The following is a 21,486-nucleotide window of genomic DNA, read 5'->3' on the forward strand; positions in this document are numbered from 1 at the left end:
TGGGTATGATACAAATGATTCCAGCCAAAATGAAAAGATATCCCAAAACTCCTCCAAAAGTAGTATTCATCGCTGATGAAGTCTTATAGTTCAGACTTGCCTTCTTCCAACAGCCTCGTGATATCCTTGAAAGATATAGGTTTTCGGAGGAATACATTGACACCAGCTCCGTAAGCCTTCGTGATGTGTTCGTCAGACCCCAGGCCTGTAAGAGCTATGATCTTGGCAGGGGATGTATTTGGTCGTTTTGCTTCTATTGATCGGATCTTCGAGGTTGCTTCGAAACCATCCATGACTGGCATTGTGAGATCTGTGGCGTTTCTTGATTAGAATTCTGGTTATTGTGGTAGGAGAACCTGATGAAGAAAATAACTTACCCATGAAAATATAATGATATTCTTCAGTAGTGTTTTGGACAGCCTCTACGGCCTCCTTTCCATTCATCGCTGTGTGGAGGACTTGGGTTGGAATCCGGGAAAGAGATCTTTTGAGCAGCGCAAGATTTATTGCATTATCCTCCACCAACAGGATGCGAAGGTCACTCTTCCCATTTGGTAATGGTGGAGCATTTATTTGCTGGATCGGGGTGTTAGTATTTTGAGCGGGGAGTGACATCGGTGCGTCGGAGGTTTCTGGTGGTGCGCGGAGGGTAAGTGTGAATTGTGCTCCGTTCTGCTGTAATGAGGCTGTAGTCCCCGGCTGATCGATTGGGCTGCGATGTTCTGGAGATTCGGGGAGTAAGATATCATGAGGGATATGAGTTTTGTTCTGTTGAAGATTTTCGAGAGGTGCTTTTAATGTCCGGGCTAGCTGATGGGGGCCACAGGGGAGAGTAAGCCACACTGCATTTGGGAGAGTTCTGTTCACAGTAGTTATGGTTGACCACAATTTAGGTTTTCGACGACACAGAACAAGGATCAACGATTCATGTCCTGTCCTTCTGTCAAGGAGACTCAAGTCGGCTTCGTCAACAACCAGGATGTCGGCAGCTGTGGTTAATGAAGGATTGTGAGTCCTCACGCTAAACCATTGCGTTAGATACTTCTTGATCATATGGAATGACGAGGGCATATTCGATGTAGAATCCGTCAAATTGATATATTCTGCAGTTTTCCCTTCAAGGTCTGCCTTGACACTTTGGATGTGACTCTGGGTAGAATCCGAGCTGTCGGAAACCAGAGAGCGGGGATCATGAAGCCTGCTTTGTTGAGGCTGTGTAAGTGGGAAGTTGATTTTGACAACCGTGCCCATTCCGAGTTGACTTTTGACAACAATACTGCCATTCAGCGATCGGAGAATATCGCGAACGAGAGAAAGTCCCAACCCTGCACCAGGAGATAAGGGATCCTCCTGGGAGAATGGAGTAAAAACCTTTGAATTAAGGTACTCATTCGACATACCCTTGCCTGTATCAGAAATCGTCAAAAGAAGTATGGGACCTCCTTTCTTCGTTTTCTGCAGATCGATGTGTAGAGAGACGGAGCCCTTCTCCGTGTACTTCAATGCATTTCCGAATACGTTCATTATAATGCGTCTCAAAGCTCCGGCTTCCAAGATATAGAACCAGTTCTGTGGAGTGACATTGATGATCACGTCCAACACCCCAGCAGCGGAGACTTCTTCGACATCGCCACCTTCCGCTTTCGTTTGGTCCAGATGCCATATACTCGCCCCATTCATTACACGTGATGTCATCTGTCCAGAGTAGACACTCTCGACGGCATCTTCCACGACAGCAACGACATCTACCGACTTGAGAATGTGCAATGGATGCGATCGATTGTTCTCGCCGCTGAGTCTTCGCTGCATGCCTCGATTTGAGTGAGAAGGCGCCTTGAGTGCCCTTTCAAAGGAGTTAATTTTAGTGAAATCGAGGATTTGCTCAAAGGTATCGAGTAGGGGTTTGGCCGCAGGCACGAATTGTATCGAGCAGTCTTTTGGCAAATTCAGATTGTATGTGTTCAGCAAGGAACTCATTCGATGCGAGAATCCCGTGTAGTGGACTCCGCATTTCATGTCTGTAAAGCCGCTGTCAGGAATGTTTAGTATCATGTTAAAGAGAAATACTTACGAGATGGTACTGATGAAGTCGCCTTTCTGCTTCGCTGACTCCTGACTTTGAATTCGGCTGTGTTCAACCATCAAAGAGGCGCCAAACCCAAAGAGACCGCCTAGATCAACATGTGCAGAGAAGACACGAGTCTCGCTACCACTCCAGCAGAAGCAGCCACCGAACCATTGTGAATTCAGAGAGTCCCAGAGCGGGGCAAACATGATTCTCGATGCACTGGGGAAGTATTTTTTCATCGACTGGAGATCTTTCTCACGCAACGATTTTATTGATTGCGGATAAATTGGCATTGATGGTGGAGGCAGGTCAGCCGAATCTCTGCTACTTCCTGAGCTAGTCCCATCGTCGTCAGAAGAAGGTGACAATCCTTCATTGTCGAAATACCAAAGACCTCCTCGTGGGTGACGTCTTATCATTTGGCGCACAAAGTATGAATCCATATATGCCGCTGGGTATGGGTCATTTTCATTCGGATATGAATGGCCCCAGACTTTGGCTGATTTTCGCTCTCGGTCGTCCTCGTCCTCGCTGTCGTTGGTGATGACCTCATCTACGCCATCGTTCGTACTCACGATAATAACGCCACCAGAGGCGCCAACATCTAAACTCTTTCGCATGATTTTGGCTGCACGTTGAAAGGTTTGCTGCGCCCGGGTAGTATTTTGTTTTTGTTTTTGATGCGATACTTTTCGAATCAGTGGCGGAGCAGATGTGACCCTACTTGCACTACTGAGTGAGTCGCTATTGCTCGGGGCTAACGATCTGCTTCTTTTTGTATCGTTGGGATTTTGCTCTTCTGACACCTTTTCTGAAGTTTGAATGGGCACTGACAGATGAGAAGAGGGTTTGCCATCAAGAACCTCTCTTTGTGCATTGGTAGAAGTATCAGAGTCTTCATCACTTTGTACGAATGTGTTTAATCCCGAAAGTAGTCTATTCAAGCGGTCGGCCTCCAAGGACTGGCGAGACGTCTCCAAATATTCGATCACGGCGGCTGCAATATCGCCAAACATATGCCTTTGGTTTTGGCTTAGGTGCAAGTTGGGCCGGGGATCAATCACATAGAGGCTACCAATGTTGATGCCGCTGGGTGTTCTCAATGGTGTACCGGCATAGTAACGGAAATGAGGCGGACCGGAGACGCATGGTATATGACGAAATGTCGGATGCTTCTCGAGATCGTCCACAATATAGAAAGGACAATCTTTATCTGAAGTTTGTTTTAGTGCGATCGTTTTCTATATACATGGGGTTAGTATACGGTCCAGTTCAACGCGGGGGCATGCCTTTCCAAAGCTGCAACTTGCGATTTGCGACGCAACTTTAGAAATATGCTAGATAAGTACCTCGCATAACGTTCCAGCAAGCGGTCCATGAGAACAACCTAACCAGAGAGATTCTCCAGAATCGAACGAATCATGTTCGCGCAGACTAAGTGATTGTGTTGCTTCGGCTACCACGTATAGTGTTTCCCGATCGATTAAACTAAACAGGATGTAAGTAATCAGATGATTTATCTGGACTGAACCCAAGCATACCTAATAACTGTTCGCTGAACTCCTAGCTTGATCGCAGCCAGCTGGGCCAAGGCCGTCAAGACCAAATTCGGGCTGCTTTTGACGGTGGCGCATTTGGAATGGACTTTACATTGGGCCGGGACTAGTGCCGGATTGTCGGGCTGGAAATAATGAAAGAGCTCTCTTGCGCGACTATTACCATCATCTTGTTGGGCCCTCATATCGAACAATCTCGATGTCGAGGATGACAAGAAGTGGTTGAATCTAAGATTTTCGAGAAGTTGAGTTATCTGGGGATGAGATCATGCCGAAAGCCACTCCAAGGCCTAGACTTGTTCCCGAGAAGTCAGAATAGCCGAACCGCAGCCTGTTTGAGGTTGAGAAATCAAGTTTTTAAAGATTCTGGTAGTAGGCCGATTCGCTGGAACTCATTAGCGGCTTAAAATGGGCTGAAATAGCCACGCTTAGTGGTACCAATCACTACTAAGTGGCCAATTTAGAAAAACATCTAGACTGTTTTTTTTTTGGGAGAGTAGAAAGTATGGTTACAGGACCCTGGAATATAGGGATTCAAGGTGGCAACTCCTTCTTTTCTCATTGCCAAGGACTTTTATAGTCAATCGGTTTCCCATCAAAATAATAGATATCGATATCGATATCAAACATATCGCCGTAAGATACCACCAAAAGATGATCCTAAATCCTTGGAGAAGGTTGCAACAGTTCATCACCCTTCAAAAAATAGTATAAAAACAATTAAAAGAACACAGAACTAGACATCGACGTAAGAAATTCAAAAGGAATCATCCTTCGTCGTGTTGCTCGTGAAGAATAAATGTCGACAGACTGTTAATTTAGCTGCCCGGGACGAGACCCTTTAGGCCTGCGCCGATGTCGCCCTCGCGGGCAGCAATTTCAAAGTAGCCATAGATGATGCTAAAAATAGAGTTAGACTGATGTTTCATGTATTCAAGTCAAAAAGGGAAACTTACGTTACAGCGAGGAGGATACCAGTTCCGCTGCCGAGAGCACCGAGAAGATCAGAGGCAACGGAGAGAGCACCAATACAGGCACCACCAAAGGCAGCAGCGGTGGGAATCACACGCTTGAGCTCCTTGTACATGCTCTGCTCACGGTGACCAGACATGACGAGACCCTGGTCCTTGAGTTGCTTGGCGACATCGCGAGGAGCGGAGCCGGACACCTCAATCCAAGTCTTGGAGAAGAGGGCGCAAGCAACAAGCATGAAGGCAATGTACACAGCGGTGTGGATAGGGTCAAGGAGAGCCTCCTTGAAGTTCAGAGGAGGGGACATGTAGTAGGCAATACCGGAAGAGGCGAACAACTGAGCAGAACCCTCGCGAGGCTCCCAGACTCCGAGGAGCTTGACAAGAATGTTGTCAGAGAATCGAGAGTACAGCATTTGGCTGATGAGGAAGATGTTGGAGGACAAAGCAGACTGGAGCATAATGGGCATGTTTGAGGTGTAGAACAGGCGGACAGGGTAGGATCCACGCATGCCACGTTGGCGGGCAGACTTGACGGGGATCTCAACACGGAAGCCCTGGAGGTAGATGACAGCTGCAAAGACAACGAGAGTAGCCAGTAGGTTCATAACGTTGGGCAGGTTCTGACGGTAGAAGGCCTCGTACAGAGCACGCTGCTTGTCGGGCCAGGTAAGGAGCAGGTGGAACAGAGCGATGATGGCACCCTCGAACTCGGGGCCACGACCAGTGTTAATGGTGGTGGGAGAGAAGGCCTTCCAGACAATCGACTCGCAGATGTTGGTGGCAATAAAGAGGGAGATACCGCTGCCCAGACCGTAGCCCTTTTGCAGCAACTCGTCCAGCAGAATAACCACCAGACCAGCGACAACCAATTGAACGATCAGAAGAACACAGATACCGGCACCGAGATCGCTGGGCTGGCCGTAGAGACCAGTCAGAACGTAGACACAGGCCTGGCCGAAGGACAGGATGATAGCGAACAGCTTCTGGGCGGTCTGGTAGAGCTCGCGATCGGTCTTGAGGTCAAGGTTTACATCAATGAGGTGGGTACCGGCCAAGAGCTAAAAACAAACACCAGTTAGCTCAATTGTCGCATAAAATATGCCAATAATTGAATATCGCGTACCTGGAAGACCATGCCAGAGGAAATGATGGGGGTAATACCCAATTCCATCAGAGTTCCTCGGTTACTGGCCAACATCATGCGGAGCCAGTACAAGGGGTCTGAGGTGTCGGAAGACACGATACCGTACAAGGGCATCTGGCTCATGACCAAGAAGATGAGCAGGGTCAACTATAAAGATGAACACAGTTAATTCCTAGCCCAGTCGCGAACAGAACGAATTGACAACGTACGCCAGTCCACATCAACTTCTGGTTGAAGGGCACCTTGGTCTCAGGAGCTGCCACCTCCGGGAGGAGGGGCGTGAAGGGCTTGATCAAGTCAAGAAAGCGAACTAAAGTCTTCAATTAGCATCCATGAATCCATTGAGAACGATCTGAGGCATGCAGCGACGATCGCGTGTTAAAAGAGAATGGAAACTCACGGCCGCTCATTGTGACTGTATTCCTCCCAATCCGTCTCTAAAAAAAAAAAGAGAAAAGAAAGCTGGAATTGAAAACCAGCTAAAGGAAAGTTGAAGGAAAGTAGAGAATAAGAAGAAGGGACTGATGGAGAAAGGAGGTCGGGGGAGATGTGGAGAGGGAAATGTGGCCAGCGAACGTTCTTCGCTTCCGCTACTAACTTAATTAAGGACACTTGGTCATCTCCGCCCTCAGCCAACACCCTTCTATAGACCCTCGATACACCACACAGTTGATTCTAATTAATTCCAATCCATTCTTTAATTTTTGTATCTTGAGTCACATTTGCTTTGTGACTCAAATCTTTGGTGTTGTAGCTGTCATAGACTCCTAGAACAATACCACTTGTTTTTCAAACAAAAGACAGAATAGAACAGCTGAAGTAGCCTTAAATTATTGGAAGCTTCCATTGTAATATTTTTTTAAAATTACATTAAAATCATCCGAGACAGTCTATATTGTTTATATCGCAGAAATCAAGGGATAATAGCTCTGGTCATTGCGTGATCAGAGTCCGCTTAATTAAATCAACCAACAAGACTTAAGCAATCATCGACGACCAGCTCCAACTCTCCTATTCTGTTCTTGAGACCTCGATTCTCGTCCTTGAGAATACCCATGACGCTCCAAGCTTCCGAAGCAGGAACTCCATGACAGTTATTGCATTGATTTTGGTTTGCTGCGACGAGGGAGCTTCCCAAGCGCGTCGAGGCAATCCCTTTGATCACACGGTCATATGCGGAGGGACGCGTCGGGGTTGGCGAGTTGGTGACTGTGGCGATGCTCTTATGTATTGTGGGGGTTGAAGCCGAGCTGGACGACAGAGTAACCTGCGATAAGCTCGGCGTAGTTAGTATGGATGTGGGAGAGCAAATGCTGTCTTCTCTCGAGAAGATGCTCTCGGCAACACTCTCATCTCCAGATTCAAATCCAGAGTCGCTAGTGAAGGTGCCATGACTGGATCGCTTGGCGGCCCGATGTGGCGTTTGCAACACAAGTGAATGTACATCGTCGTCAGAGGCGTGTGCGCGCATGGTACCGCTGCGGCCACGTGTCTCTTCTTGTTGCTGTCGCAAGAGCCGTTCTTGCTCCAAATCATCAGCCATTGCTTGCATAGCTTTCTCTTGGTCCAGGACCTTGGCAGCCATGGTGTCCAGTTGGATTTTCAAGTGGTTCACGCGTGCACGGGTCTCTTCGAGTTCGTCCCGTTTCTCATTTCTGTCTGCCAAGGCTTGATGCATAGCAAAGGTTCTCTGCCGATAAGCTTCCTGCATCTGTTGCAGAACTGTAGTTGCTTGTTCCCGAAGGGTGTCTAGATCCTCTTCATTCGCGCCATCCGAGCTCGGCAGAGACAACGCCGCCAAGATGTCCAGGTTCAAGAACTCATCATCTGCAGGCTCTGGAAGAACGGGTAATTGTTGTTTTCGAAGGCCAAAGAACGAGAATCGGCCAGCTATTGGGACCGAAATCTGGCGGGAGTGTCCCATGGATGCAGTGTTGACATGGGCGGGATCCATCTCGCCGTTAGCTGCGGAACTGGGACGCATGTTGCTGCTTCCTAATGTGACTGGATCGGATTTGCCTTGAAACCAATCTGAGAGGATCCTTGCCCTTGCTTCAAACTTCTTCTTTGGGAATGTATCTGTCCAGGAAGGGATGATTCGTGAGGAGGTTGGGTCAAGGTCATGCACGTCTTCTTCGAAAATAGGTGGTCGTGCAATATATTCAGTATTGGATCGGCGATGTGAAGGTAAACTGTGGAATCGATTATGTGGAATCGAGGGTGTAGTGAAGTCGGGGGGCCCCTGGGTTTCATCGGAATGCAAGGTTGAATGGGGAAGATGGGAGGACATTTGGGACATTTGGGGTCAAATCGGAGCCAAATAGGGCCGACTGGGATTAACAGGCCTGAATAGGATTAATAGGCCTGAATGTACTGAATGCCCAAATTCTGGTTCTTGTGGCGTTGGTTGGAAGTATCAGGGGTAACACGGGAGATCCGTTTGCATACGGTATAAGATTAATCACCAGTAAAAGATTTTGAAAATGTTGAAAATGTTTCACTGGAAATGAGATTTGGAGTAGAAACTTGATACTATATTTGCTTTTTTTCGTCAGGAAAACAGGGTGAAAATTTAGCAAATAACGAGGCTGGGAGAAGGTATGGAAATAGCAGTGGCTGACAATTATGGAGCGGACTTCTCTTCTCCACAAGCATCACTGATTTTCATTACTAACGTCCGACAGGTACCATTCTCCACTTATGGGGCTGAGAGGAGAATAACAGAATTCCTTGTTTGATTGCTTCACAACTACTGAACCTGCACTGTGTCGTCGGATGCTACGATCTCCCTGTAGAATAATACGATGTCCACAAATCCGGGTCTGAAGGTCTTGTCTAACGCCCTTGCCACCCCGGATCAAGTGTCAAATTCCTCGTCTGCCATCGATGGAGTTCCATCTGAGCTTGAAACCTCCATCCGCTGTGCTGGAGCTCAACTGACTCAGGCCGCGGGTGTTCTTCTACATTTGTCGCAAGATATCATAGCTCAAGCCATCGTCATTTTCACCCGCTTCTGGCTCGGCGCTGACGGAGGAAGTTTACGGATCTACTCAGCCAAAGTATGCATGCCTCGACGTAATTTCTGCACCAATTCACCCCACTGACCTCGACCCCACCAAATCCAGGATGCTTCGGCTGCCGCTCTCTATCTCACAGCAAAGCTCTCGTTCCAGCCCTTGTCTCCCCGCTCGGTATTGAATGTCTACACCTTTTTACTTTCTCGGGATGCCTCACCGCTGTGGTTTGTGAATCCAAGAGGCGCTCCCGCACAGCCTCCCTCTGTGACGTCCTACCTTCTCTCCGAGGGTGGATACCAGTCCGCAAGGCTTGTTCTTCTGCGCGTCGAATCCGTAATTCTCCGCATTCTTGGGTTTGATACACACGTCGCTCTCCCGCATACTATCGCGCTGACGTACCTCCAAACTCTCGGTGTTGCCAAACCAAGTGTCGCCCGTCGAGTTGTTCAGCATCTGAATGCAGCCCTTCTATCACCCCAGTTACTCTACGTCACACACCAGCCCAACGCATTAGCCGTTGCGGCTATTTATCTCGCTGCGCGGGAAGAGGGGGTTAAATTGGTAGATGGTGAGTGGTGGGAGGTGTTTGACGTTGACCGAGAGGAACTTGGGTTTCTAGTCGTGGCGATGAGAAGTACCGAGGGCTTCATGCGAGCAGAGATGGAGTGGTGGCAAAACAAAACTATCCCTCTGGTGGTAGACGAGGTGGACACTGAGATAAACCGCCGACGAATGACGGAGAAAAGCGAGTGAGATCAGGGTGGACTGGACTCGTGCATTTTAAGACGTATGTCCCTAGAGGACACTTTAGATCAAGGCCCCCTTAGTTTCCCTTTTGACTAGGCATCAACCTGAATGGGGGACGGAAGATGCCGTCTGATCAGGATCAAACATTGTCCGGAGGATGCTTCATAACTTCATGGTGGAGTTGATACAATGGCACCTGAACCCAGCGGTTAATTATACAGATCACAAGCCCAGAAGCACTTGAATCAGGTGAAAACCAAGTCAAAAATGAAGGTGGTTGTGGTTTGAAGACAAATGATATCACGCGGGGCCAAATCATGTGCTCCACCGCTTATCGTCTCCCCGCCTTCATCTTCACCTTCACTCTTTAGAATCTCCCCTTTTCTTCATCAATACTCTATAACAAAATTTACATTATGAATATTATACAATCCACGATATCGACTTGGCGAGACCGTCTGGCCCCGGTATCTCGTACCTCTACATTTCGAAATACGGGTCAAATTACCCCCGAGGAGTTCGTTCTTGCGGGAGACTATCTCGTTTACAAGTTCCCGACATGGTCTTGGGCTGATGCCTCCAGTCCCGCAAAGCGGGTTGCATATCTACCTGCAGGCAAACAGTTTCTCGTTACTCGAGGAGTTCCTTGTCACAGGCGGCTAAACGATAACTTTGCCGGCGACGCGGGCCACGAAGATGAAGTCGTTCGCGATATGCTCTCTGGCGAAGGAGCTGAGGGACCCTCGGGTGAAGATGGCGATGATGGTTGGCTTCGAACAGGTGGCGGTCGTGACGTTGTTGAGGCCCAAGATCAGCAGGAGGCGCGAATCCGCGATGTTCGAACTGTTGATGAGTCTGGAAACCTCGGTGAGCAGGAAGATGAGGAGGAGATCCCGGACATGGAGGACGATGACGACGACGAGGAGGCTATTATTCGAGAGCCCGCGGGGCAGCCGGGTACCACCCAGTGAGTCAAGGTCTTCTCGCCTCCGATCTGCGACCTTTTATTTTCTGACATGATCCTTTAACTTCCAGGCCCCTACGAACATATACACTCTACATCACATACTCGAACTTCTACCGCACACCCCGTCTCTACTTATCTGGCTACTTGTCCCCTTCAGAGCCACTCCCTCCACACCTCATGATGGAGGATATTGTCGGAGACTACAAAGACAAGACAGTGACACTAGAAGACTTCCCATGGTTCGACGGGAGCGTTAAGATGGCCACGGTACATCCATGTCGCCATGCCTCAGTCATGAAAATACTACTCGACCGTGCCGATGCAGCACTAAAGCTCCGCCGCGAGAAGCTAAAGCAAAGCCAGTCTCGCGAGGAGGCAAACCGTATCCTCCAGGCCGACGGTGGACTCGGAGGATTGGTCGACGGAACGAAGGCTTTGTCACTCAGTGACAACGCTCAAGGTGACGAGTGGGAAGTTTTGCAACACGACGAGGAAGACCAAGTTGCGATTCGGGTTGATCAGTACCTGGTCGTGTTCCTCAAGTTCATTGCCAGCGTTACGCCGGGTATTGAGCATGACTTTACGATGGGTGTATGATGTACTCTTCCTACTCGGCTATCCAGTGGCTCGTCTTCTTTTGACTTGCAGGCTGTGTTTGAGGCTCAGCTCGCGTCTGGGAATGAGATTTGCATAATTTGATATGACTTTGCTTTTGCTTGGTGCAAAACATATGAACGGAGTTTGTAATGGTCTATTTATTATATTTTTCCAATATTTCATCAGTCTTCTGCAATAGAACTTTACGTAGGTCAGCTTCTGAACAGGTCATAGCTTTCTAAATACCAGTTGGTAGCTCGCATTCAACGCTGTCCAGGTGGGCTCTCCGATCGTAGGGCCTTGAACAGCCCTTAACCGCTTAATCTTCAAACGCAGTCTGTGAAGCTCGCTTATATACGTGTTGATATCAAAACAACGTAAGCTGAGTGGCCTTGAGGGTTTCATACAGGACATGCGCATTGAGGTTTGCAAATCGTGCAGTTTGTGTAGTAGAAACAATTGAATCTGCTGGTACAATAAATTGTTGATAGTGGAATAGTAAAGGTGAGAGTACCTAGGTAAGAGGGATGGCTGGAAGCGCCTCCGAAGCACCTCGCATCTCCCATACTTTTACTTCCAAGGTTGTCTACTCCAAAGGGACCACTCTTAGTATCGATGTTGATATGACTATGGAGAAGGTGCACTTTGAGATTGACTCATAGAAATGTAGTAGTGTTGGTCATGGCATTGGCTATGACTCTATGCATCACCATCTTGGTTAACAATTTGGAACCTAGATGACAGGGTGCTAACATGAAGGCGACATTCTCATGTATTTTTCATGGCAACAATGGCTCTTTTTTCCCGTTACATCAACCACAGATGTGTCAATTCCAAAGGAGGTACTACTTCACAGTGCTGGTGCAGGGACTAACTTATAGTACGGGTAGGACGGTGTTCATGCACAAGCATTGTATTTGTATAGATAATATTCGTAGAACACAGGGCGACAACTTCGCACAACGCCAGTGTGAAAGACACACCACGACTCTGAACATAAGGGCAAACGAGGAGGTTTAGGGCAAGCAAAAATAAGAACAAGCATGGGCGTCATATGTCAACCAAAGTACAGGTGACCAGGTATCTCGGGGGTGGTTAACCAGCCAAGAGGGGGACCATTAAATGAATAGAACAAAAGTAGACACGGAAGTGAAGAAGGCACAGGTACATCCAGCCAAAGGAAAAATACACATTATCCATCAAAGCAGGTGAAATATTCCCGGAAATCTGGTCGGCTATTGGCAGTTCAGCAGAAGATGCCTACCATGAGGGTTAGGGCTAGAGCCACGATCATTGAGCTGGGGGTCATGGTTGAGCCGGCATTGAAGGCTGGAACTGACACTGCGGTTGCGGCAGTGTGGGTAGCAGGACGAGAGATGAAGGGTGTCGAGTAGACAGCTGGGGTGGGGGTAGGAGTCACACTGATGGGTGCGGTGGTGATGGTGGGAATCCAGCTGGGGGTGGTGAAGGATGGGGGGAGGATCACAGGCACATAGCTGGAGGCTTCAGGCTCGGGGGCGAGAATGGTTTGGACAGCAGGCTCAGTGGCGGGCTCAGTGGCGGGCTCAGTGGCGGACTCAAGCAAAGCGTCTCCATTGGGCTTGGGAGTCCAAGCGGGGGTAGACTCAGGGCGAGATACAGGGCTAGATTCAGTCCATTCAGTGGGAGGCTCGGGGGAAGCAGACTGGGGAGCAGCGGTGGGCCAGGGAGTAGCGATGGGCTCGTGAGCAGCGATGGGCTCAGGCACATCGCTCGAGGCAGGAACAGACTCAGGCGCGTCAGTCCACTCAGGTGCGGGATGGGTCCATGCTGGGGAAGGGTGAGTCCACTCGGGAGTAGGCTCAGCAACAGTCTCTGGGGCGGGGGCAGGTGCAGGTTCATCAACAGTCTCTGGAGCAGGTGCAGGTTCAGCAACCTCAGGGCATGGGTAGGCCTGGTGAGCCTCGTGTGCACCTCCGCCAAAGAGAGCGCTAGGTCCTTCAGGGAGACCAACAGCAAAGCCGCCACCGGCGCCACGCTGGGAGCTGACACCAGGGCCACAGGGGCCGTGGGTCTCTTCATGGGCACCGCCTCCGAAGGAGACACCAGGTCCATCGGGAATGCCAACAGTGAAGCCACCGCCGGCACCCTTCTCGGTGTTTCCAGTGGAAGGCACCTCGCCATGGTGAGGAGAGCCAGCTGGAAGGGCTGGAACAGGCAGTGCTGGGAGAGGCAGCTTGGGAATGGGAAGTCCAAGGTCAGGCTGTGAAGGCTTGTTAGTCTGATATGAAAAGTCGAATCTAGAGAGGCGGAACTCACCAGCCCGGGTGCGGAGAGAACGGTCGAGGGACCAACAGCCAGGACGAGGCACAGAGCGGCCGAGAGGGTAAAAGTCTTGGGAGCCATTATATTGAGAATTTGGTTGGTATGCGAAGTGCGAATCACAAAAGAAAGCGTTCGTGGAATTATAGGGATTGTTCGTCAAGGAAATTAAGCGAATGAGGGGAGCAGGCTCCGAAGGAAAGGCAGAAGAATTAATGAATGTGTTGGATAGAGAAGATGTGAGAAGAGCATCGTGGTCTTTATGTAGTTTTACGAAGTTAGTATCCGAGAGGCATAAGGAGGCACCAAACACAAATCAAGATGCTGCAAGGCCACAGACTAACCCTTGGTGGCTCTCCTATCGAGCGCCACAAGGACTGTGATCAGCAAGGTACCATAGAAAAAACAAGCTACTCAAGACAGACAATTGTGAGAGAAGCCAAAGCGATCCGCCGAGATGCAGCGTCAAGGCATGATATGCATTGCTAGCTACTACCTCGAACTATTGCATGCATGAAATCAAATTCAGGTACTATGTGCCTCAAGTCCAAGCATCTGAGCTATCACTTAGGCTTCAAGGCCTGATTCTAATTTGTCACTGAAGCCATCACACGTGGAGTAAAGTCCAGTTCGAATGTTACAGGCCATGCAAGGGATCAAGAAGTACAGGAATAAGATTATCTCTGCAGAAGGGCGCATTTAGGGTAAAGGTATAGACAAGTCATACGCAAGGAAATCCAATATCAGAAGCACGACAAGAAACCCAACGGACCTGGACTTGGACCTGGACCGCTCTTGAGCGAAACAAGGGAAATATCAAAAATCACAAAACCAAAAATCAACGTATATTCCAATGGATGATATCTCATGAAGTCGTGAAGCATCTCATTTGATAGAAACACAAGAAGCTATAAAATGATAGGATGAATATAAGGTCCAAAATGGAAAGAAATCAAAAAGCTTGTAGGAAGGGATTATCCACATGTCGCCAAATTTCGACATATCATAAATGCGTTATTTCGGAGAATCTGGGTCTTCAAAATTGACCAAGGCTCTTGAGTCCAAACGCTGTACCGAAATTGGTAGACTTTTTGAACTTGATTTCCGGTTCGGGCTCACCCTGGTTAGACACTTCTTGATTCTTCTCATTAGGATCGTCAACTTCTACCGAACCAAGGATGCGCCTGGCCTGGTCAAGGAGCTTCAGATCAAGCTCATTCAGAAAACTATTATCGTGTTCCTGGTCGTTGATGAGACCAAGGGGCCCCTTTAGGGCTGGATCGTCATGGACATCAGGGAAGTATGAGTCTGCATGTTCTCTCGGCTGAGGGGCTTCCTCGGCCTTGGTCTCCACGGATGGAGAAATGGCCTTTTCGACTTCTTGTACCTCTGGGAACGGAGTGGGTTCTTCTGTAGGCTCCTGGCTTTCATCTATATCTACGATAGCCATTGGAGTGTGACCAGCATTTCTGAGCAGGTTCTCGTTAGGTGGGCCGAGCTCTGACAGCGACAGCTTCAGCTTGAGGCTGTTTCGATGTTCCCCGTTCGGCCGTGCAGATGTCGAGGGGGAATCCGCAAGGGCGGGTTCCAAGGGAGACGGGGTTGGCGGAGTGATAACGCGAGCTACCACTCCAGGTGGTAAAGCTGTAGATTTGAGAGTAATTCCATCTAGCCTACTGTCAAGCTTCTCAATCGGGACTGGTACGCTCATATGCACTCCAGCAGCATCAGCTGCCTGCGATCGGGGTGAAAGTGCTGCATCGAGGGATGGAGGGCTAGCACTTGCCCCTCCGATGCTTGGCGACAAACGATTTTCAGGAACTTCTTCGTCGCGAAAGACCCTGGTTGGCCGACTTGCTGGACTTGAGCCCTCCCACACCTGGGCGCTGTGAAAGAAGTCATCGGATCTCCGTCCTTGGAACTGCGGGATCCCGAGCACCGGCAGAGGTGCATGCAGTATTGACGTACTTGACGATGCCGTCCTTTGACACTTCAGCAATAACTCCAGCTCCACAATCTTTGCCCTCAAGAGCGAGCTTTCCTTCTCCCATAGTCGTCTTTCTTGTGAAAAAGCCTCCCTTTCAGCTTCAAAATTTGCGCGCTGTTTCTCGAGAAGCTGTCGTGAATGATTGGTATAGGAAGTGTCCGTAGCAAATATGTTTTGATTTGATGGCTGCCATAATGGCCCTTGTGCGTATTTAGAGCTCCATGCGGGGGTACTGCCCGCAACAGATCTTGAACGACGAATTGGCGTTGAAGTTGGTGAGAAGCGCACCTCTTTATATACGCTTCCTTGGCCATCTGGTACCTTGGAAGACTTCATCGTAAGATAATGGTTCAATTATTGCAATTGGGATGTGATGTAAAAGAGAATTTATTTCTCATTGACGGTAGTTGTGAAAATTTCAGGGGTGGTAATTCCTAGTGACTCAGCATTTCAGCCTAAGATGTGCCCAGGTTGCGGTGTATATCACTCTGTTCATAGACAGATCTTGATGAAAAGGGAAAGCGGGGAGTGGACACTTCTGCAGTGGAGACGAATGGGAGGCGGTCAAGGATGTTGACTATCGAGTCCCTCGATTCTGATACCATTCAAGACAGCAAACTCCTGTGAGATGCTCGAAATAGACTCGAGCGGTATCGATACTAAGCTCAGCACTTGCTTAGGCTAACTTTGAATGGTCGATAAACCACACGTTCACAAATACGTGGTGATGAGCCCTGAAAGTTGGGCAGCGATGAGTTTTAAGGCTAAACGCACGGCTAAACTCAAGATTGAACTTTATGAAACGGTGACTGACCTGCTCCAGTACTGAATGTCAGGGCCCGAGTAAGAACTGAACTTGAGGATGGTGAAGAGAACTAGGTACATCGGAAGGATGATAGTTCAAGATCCCCCGCAAATGCTTATGACGTCAAAAGGCATCTCCCAAAATACGTACGACGTACCTAGGAATTTTCCATTTCCGTTTTTAGCCTCGGTTGGTCATAAACATCACATCGGTCGATTTCAGTCTATTTCGAAGGACCCTATAGTTACAAAATATCTACATGTAAGTACCTTACATGTGGAGGTAGTTGTCTGATGTATTTTCGTATACAAGTTGGGCGCGTGAGGATCTATATAGTAAAGGGGGGTCAAGAGTCACGGGTCAGCTGATGTCCAAGGCACCTGAGGTGTCCACGAGTCGTTACATCCGTAGGAACGGAACTGGGCCTGGCAGATCAGGGGGTACTTTTCATGATTCAAGTATAAATCCGATTTTAGATCCATAAATTTTTACAAGTTTAAGTCCGGTAATCGCCGTTAATAGTCACGTACTCGTGGCTGAAATCGCAGAACCAGTACACAGCATCTTCTCCACCGCAACCAGCAGCGCCCTTCTCGCCACCGCCAAGATCAATCTCGATCTCCAGATCCTCGTTCTGAAGAATGGCACTAGCACGCTCCTCATCGACAGACTCTGGCTCACCGTTAACTAGCAACTTCAAAATAGGGCTGCCATCAACAGGACGGAAGCTGACAGAAGTACGCTCGGGTACAACAGTCCCATCAGTAACACCCTGGGTGTAGCCAACCGCGCAAAGAATGCGACCCCAGTTGGCGTCACGGCCGTACAGGGCGGTCTTGACAAGCGGGGATCGCGCAATTGTCGAAGCAATCAAACGCGCAGACTCATAGTCGGGCGAGTTGCGCACGCGAACAGTAACGAATTTGGTAGCGCCCTCGCCGTCACGGACGACCAGCTGGGAAAGCTCTTGAGCAAAATCGGTAAAAACAGTCTGCAGGGCCTGGTAGTCGGCGCTAGGCTCGGAGGAAGATGAAGGTGCGCGCACGGTCTCGCCGCCAGCAGCTCCATTGGCCAGGACAGCGATGGTGTCGTTAGTGCTGGTGTCGCCGTCAACGGAAATCGAGTTGAAGGAACGGGAGACGGCGTGCTTGAGGATCGATTGCAGAGCAGAGGGCTCGACTGCTGCGTCGGTGCATAGGACGCCTAGTAGAGTTGCCATGTTTGGATGAATCATGCCGGCGCCCTTGGTCATACCGGCTAGGCTGTAGGTGCGATCTGGGGATGAAGGTAGGTTGAATGAGCGAGAGATGAGCTTAGGGAATGTATCGGTGGTGCAGATGGCACGGGCGGTAGTAAGCCAGGCATCGTGCGTTGAGTCAAGGTTGCTGTATGCAGTGGGGATACGGTCGAGGATCTTGCTAATTGGTAGTCTGTTCCAGGATATCAGTATATGTATTTGATCGTAGTCTGCAGCTCCCGAGCCATAAGCGTAGGCACTTACCGCTGTCCAATGACACCGGTACTCATGACGAGCGAGCTGTTCTTTTCAACCCCACTGCACTCATCAACTGTTAGACCCATCTGCACCGCATCCTCCAATCCACCTTTTCCAGTCACCGCATTGGCACATCCAGAGTTGATCACCACAGCCCGAATGCCCTCGCCCTTGCGGCTCCGCAGTGTTTCCCTGCTAACTTGCACCGGCGCAGCCTGGAACTTATTGGTAGTGAAAACTGCGGCGGCCGAGCATGGCGTCTCCGATGCAATGAGCGCGAGATCGGGGAAGCGGGTGTTGGATGCCTTTACACCCACATGGGTGCCAGAGACCTTGAATCCTTGAGGGTAGGTGCCAGATGTGGGAATGTAGCGCTGCTTGGAGGCCGGAATAGCCATATCCAAAGGTGCGGAGTAGCATCGGACCTGGCCCTTGAGCATGCGGGCAAAGGAGCTAACCGCCATTGTGGCTGGTTGAGTATTGGAAACCATGTGTTGTGATCGGAGCAATAATTAATTGCAATCGATCTCACACACCAGGTTTATAAGAAGTTGATGAAAGTGGTGAGTCATAGTGGAAAAAGAATTTGAAGCTGCCAGTTGCGGTCTCGGCGGCTCCACTGATAAGGCAGTACAGTATCGAAGGAGTTACAGTATGAATTGAGTCTTCAAATTATACCTAAGTAATACCTCTCGAAGTAATTTCAATGTTGAATTATTGGAATTTATAGTGGAGGAAATGGGTAAGTACTTTGTTTATTTAGTTACTAGTTATTTGGGTAATCGTGTACTATCTAGGTCGTGTATTTAGTAACATTCAATGGCATACTTGGAAATATATTCAGTCACATTTACCATCATATCTTACATAACCTTCGTTGTATGAAATTGAATTGATTAGATTTAAAGGTGGAGTTGGGAGGAAACCCCATCAACTTCAATGTTCCAACTTTCCAAGGTTGAACCTGAATATCTCACAAACTATCACATCTAACACCTCAAGTACTGGTCCATCAATTGCTGCAGTTCTGCAATCCTGTGGTCTGCACGACACACCAAAACGCGTCCCCCTTGCGTCATATCCTTGTGCGCATTCTCTGAATCCGATGGTATCGTTGATTTCTTTCCCGTTTGCGCTCCATCAAGAACCGTGGTTCGTTTTCTGACTCAATCATGAAGCGCAAGCTATCAGATTCCAGTCTGGAAAATGACCATCCAGCCGTCTCGACTCCGAAGCGACCTCGCACCGCGAAAGCCAATGGCGCCCTAAACGTGCACGCGCCGAATCAACCACGCACGAACGGCGATGCATCCTACGAAACTCCCCCAGCACCACTGGCCGTCACTCCCAAAAAGGCCAGAATTTCAGCAACCCCATTGAAAGATTCAGGACTAAGGACTCCCACCCAGAAATCAAAGGCTCGTTCCTTGTTTGCCACGCCCACGAAATCCAAGACCGCGAGTGCTGCTACGCCATCTCGTCTGAAAAACGCCGATCGCTCCGCAAGGAAGAAGAGTGCGCGAGTTCTGTTCGAACAGGATGAAGATGCCGCTTGGGATGGGTCCGAGCAGCTTGCGGAGGAAATTCTCCAGGGCCTTGAGCAGGAGACTGAGAAACCCAATGAAGTGACAGAGGGCGTCGAGAACGGCGATGCTGAAGAAACGAAAACCGATGCAAAGGCTCCTAAGCGTCGTGCTGGACGGCCCAAAGGTGCAAGAAACAAACGATCTCCAACACCAGAAGGCGAACTGCCTGCCCACGAGCGCTACTTCTTCCAGAACCGGGCTGGTTCTATTAAGACATCCAATACGACTCTCAACAAGGTGACATTATTAACCCACGAGGAGTTTTTCGACCAGCTGGGCCAATTTGTGGACCCTTGCAAGGAAGAGAAGGAATATTTACACTCATTGCATCACCGGTCATTTCCGCAATGGAATTTCGAATTTGAGGAAGGGTTCAATATCTGTTTGTTTGGCTATGGATCAAAGCGAAAGCTTGTGCATCAATTTGCAGATTGGATCTACCACCGATCAGAGGCTGAGACCTCGACGGCTATCGTCATCGTCAATGGCTATACGCCAGGTATCTCAATTCGATCGATCTTTGCTACTATTGCGACAGCTATACTTGGAAATGACGTTCCCTCGAAACTTGGTGCTCAACCAACTGAAGTTTTGGAATTTCTTCAGTCAGCGCTAAAGGCTCGTCCAGAAAGCGAAGGGCCTATCACAGTTCTGATCGACTCAGTCGATGCCCCTTCTTTTCGGCGCGCGGCTAACCAGGCCCTACTTTCTCGCCTGGCTGCGACCCCACGTATTCGGCTACTCCTCACAGCTGATACCCCTAATTTCCCCGTGATGTGGGACATCAGCCTGCGTGACCAGTTTAATCTTGTTTTCCATGACTGCACCACGTTTATACCCTTCACAGTCGAGATGGATGTAGTAGAAGAGGTAAACTCTCTACTTGGACGTAAAGGTCAGCGTGCTGGTGGAAAAGAGGGTGTGGGCTTCGTGCTCAAGAGTCTTCCTGAGAACGCACGGAATTTATACCGTCTTTTACTAACCGAGTTGATTACTTTGATGGAGGATGGCCATCAGTCTGATGATGAAGGCGGTGCAGACGACGCAGGCGGTCATGGTAAACCCAGTGACGAAAATGGCATCGAGTTCCGCCTGTTATACCAGAAGGCAACGGAGGAATTTATTGCATCTTCTGAGATGATGTTCCGCACGTTGTTGAAAGAGTTTCACGATCACCAGATGATCACTTCGCGCATGGACCCTAGCGGAATGGAGATTCTCGGCGTGCCATTGGCTCGCGATGAGATGGAAGGTGTGCTGGAGGACCTGGTTCTAGGATAAGTGCCTTGCCCGTGTGATCTTCTGTGTTGTGTAGAAGTCATGATGATACCCTTATAATATAAACTTATGTCCCAATTTCCAGTGGTAGTACCTTTTTTTTCTCTCTCAAAAAGTGTAAATAAAGATTGATGGATCACCTCTCAATTCCTCAACATCTTGAACCTTTTTTTTCCAACGTACAAGTAGCGTATTTTCCGCCTTTGAAGAATAGAGCAGCTAGAAATGCGCAAACGCCCCCAGCGCCATCATAAGCCCAAAGCTTATCTTGAACGGCCTTTGCTTAGACAAAACACCCTGCACATCGACACTCTTCACCAATTTTTGAATCTGATTCACAGGAATTATGTTATATCCCTTGGAGGCCGCCCACTAACAGTTGTAGATATTAGCATTGGCATCCCGTCACAGACCAAGTAGGTCAGAGCTAGAACTCGGAATTGAAAGTCATACCTCAGCAAACACAATTCCCATTCCCAGCACAACTACAAGAACTCTCGAAAAAGCTCTCAATCCAACACCTGCAACAAGACCCAATACACTACCTAAGCTAAGTTGGCGCATATTACTCGCCGTCAAGAAACCGCTTCGAGATTTGGAAGTGATGCTCTGCTTTTGTGCGAAATGGTCATTGGGATAGACTGCCCATGGTGTCTCAGAGCTGGTCTGAGAGGTGGAGGGTGCTGCGTATTGACATTGAATTGGGGTAGCTCTGAAGGGGGAGAGAGGGTGGAGAGTTGCGGCGGAAAGCCCAATGCCGAGGCCTAGACCTAAGCGGAGGACTGAGGATGGCGAAGAGAATAATGGGAGTGCCATGGCGAGATTGGAAATGGTACTGAATAGAGATTGGGGTATCTGCGTTGAGATATTGTATAGGTAGGGAGATCACGGTTGAGTTGAAATAGAAGGAGAGTAGTTATGTATGATGTCATCTTCATTGCTTTTAATGAAGTGCCAAGTCCGG

General features: G+C 49.0%; 10 protein-coding genes across 10 annotated transcripts; 3 read left to right on the plus strand and 7 right to left on the minus strand.

The window, feature by feature from the left end:
* Positions 1-83: 83 nt before the first annotated feature.
* Positions 84-3,809, minus strand: N7495_000925 (CheY-like superfamily; the record flags this gene model as incomplete). Its single annotated transcript, XM_057203595.1, has 5 exons — positions 84-321; positions 374-2,029; positions 2,072-3,309; positions 3,418-3,556; positions 3,610-3,809. The coding sequence occupies 5 exons, from the start codon at positions 3,807-3,809 to the stop codon at positions 84-86; spliced, it is 3,471 nt and encodes a 1,156-aa protein (XP_057067668.1).
* A 633-nt stretch (positions 3,810-4,442) lies between these two features.
* N7495_000926 (translocon subunit SEC61) lies at positions 4,443-6,152 on the minus strand (the record flags this gene model as incomplete). The annotated part of the gene is made up of 5 exons (XM_057203596.1): positions 4,443-4,524; positions 4,581-5,656; positions 5,722-5,889; positions 5,952-6,052; positions 6,143-6,152. The coding sequence occupies 5 exons, from the start codon at positions 6,150-6,152 to the stop codon at positions 4,443-4,445; spliced, it is 1,437 nt and encodes a 478-aa protein (XP_057067669.1).
* Positions 6,153-6,706: 554 nt separating this feature from the next.
* Positions 6,707-8,041, minus strand: N7495_000927 (uncharacterized protein; the record flags this gene model as incomplete). Its single annotated transcript, XM_057203597.1, has 1 exon — positions 6,707-8,041. The coding sequence occupies one exon, from the start codon at positions 8,039-8,041 to the stop codon at positions 6,707-6,709; it is 1,335 nt and encodes a 444-aa protein (XP_057067670.1).
* Positions 8,042-8,546: 505 nt separating this feature from the next.
* On the plus strand, positions 8,547-9,512 carry N7495_000928 (putative cyclin; the record flags this gene model as incomplete). The annotated part of the gene is made up of 2 exons (XM_057203598.1): positions 8,547-8,801; positions 8,868-9,512. The coding sequence occupies 2 exons, from the start codon at positions 8,547-8,549 to the stop codon at positions 9,510-9,512; spliced, it is 900 nt and encodes a 299-aa protein (XP_057067671.1).
* Positions 9,513-9,922: 410 nt separating this feature from the next.
* Positions 9,923-11,070, plus strand: N7495_000929 (ATG3/ATG10 family protein; the record flags this gene model as incomplete). Its single annotated transcript, XM_057203599.1, has 2 exons — positions 9,923-10,473; positions 10,542-11,070. 2 exons carry the CDS (start codon positions 9,923-9,925, stop codon positions 11,068-11,070), a joined length of 1,080 nt encoding a protein of 359 aa, XP_057067672.1.
* Positions 11,071-12,316: 1,246 nt separating this feature from the next.
* Positions 12,317-13,455, minus strand: N7495_000930 (putative cell wall protein; the record flags this gene model as incomplete). Its single annotated transcript, XM_057203600.1, has 2 exons — positions 12,317-13,312; positions 13,369-13,455. 2 exons carry the CDS (start codon positions 13,453-13,455, stop codon positions 12,317-12,319), a joined length of 1,083 nt encoding a protein of 360 aa, XP_057067673.1.
* Positions 13,456-14,407: 952 nt separating this feature from the next.
* On the minus strand, positions 14,408-15,694 carry N7495_000931 (uncharacterized protein; the record flags this gene model as incomplete). Its single annotated transcript, XM_057203601.1, has 1 exon — positions 14,408-15,694. One exon carries the CDS (start codon positions 15,692-15,694, stop codon positions 14,408-14,410), a length of 1,287 nt encoding a protein of 428 aa, XP_057067674.1.
* Positions 15,695-16,659: 965 nt separating this feature from the next.
* On the minus strand, positions 16,660-18,149 carry N7495_000932 (bifunctional ornithine acetyltransferase/N-acetylglutamate synthase; the record flags this gene model as incomplete). Its single annotated transcript, XM_057203602.1, has 2 exons — positions 16,660-17,593; positions 17,665-18,149. 2 exons carry the CDS (start codon positions 18,147-18,149, stop codon positions 16,660-16,662), a joined length of 1,419 nt encoding a protein of 472 aa, XP_057067675.1.
* Positions 18,150-18,830: 681 nt separating this feature from the next.
* N7495_000933 (origin recognition complex subunit 2) lies at positions 18,831-20,525 on the plus strand (the record flags this gene model as incomplete). Its single annotated transcript, XM_057203603.1, has 1 exon — positions 18,831-20,525. One exon carries the CDS (start codon positions 18,831-18,833, stop codon positions 20,523-20,525), a length of 1,695 nt encoding a protein of 564 aa, XP_057067676.1.
* A 216-nt stretch (positions 20,526-20,741) lies between these two features.
* On the minus strand, positions 20,742-21,338 carry N7495_000934 (uncharacterized protein; the record flags this gene model as incomplete). The annotated part of the gene is made up of 2 exons (XM_057203604.1): positions 20,742-20,894; positions 20,976-21,338. The coding sequence occupies 2 exons, from the start codon at positions 21,336-21,338 to the stop codon at positions 20,742-20,744; spliced, it is 516 nt and encodes a 171-aa protein (XP_057067677.1).
* Positions 21,339-21,486: the final 148 nt, after the last annotated feature.

The sequence above is a fragment of the Penicillium taxi genome, assembly GCF_028828555.1.
Source record: "Penicillium taxi strain IBT 34144 chromosome Unknown utg000001l_segment0_segment0, whole genome shotgun sequence".
In the NCBI taxonomy this organism is placed as follows: Eukaryota; Fungi; Ascomycota; class Eurotiomycetes; order Eurotiales; family Aspergillaceae; genus Penicillium; species Penicillium taxi.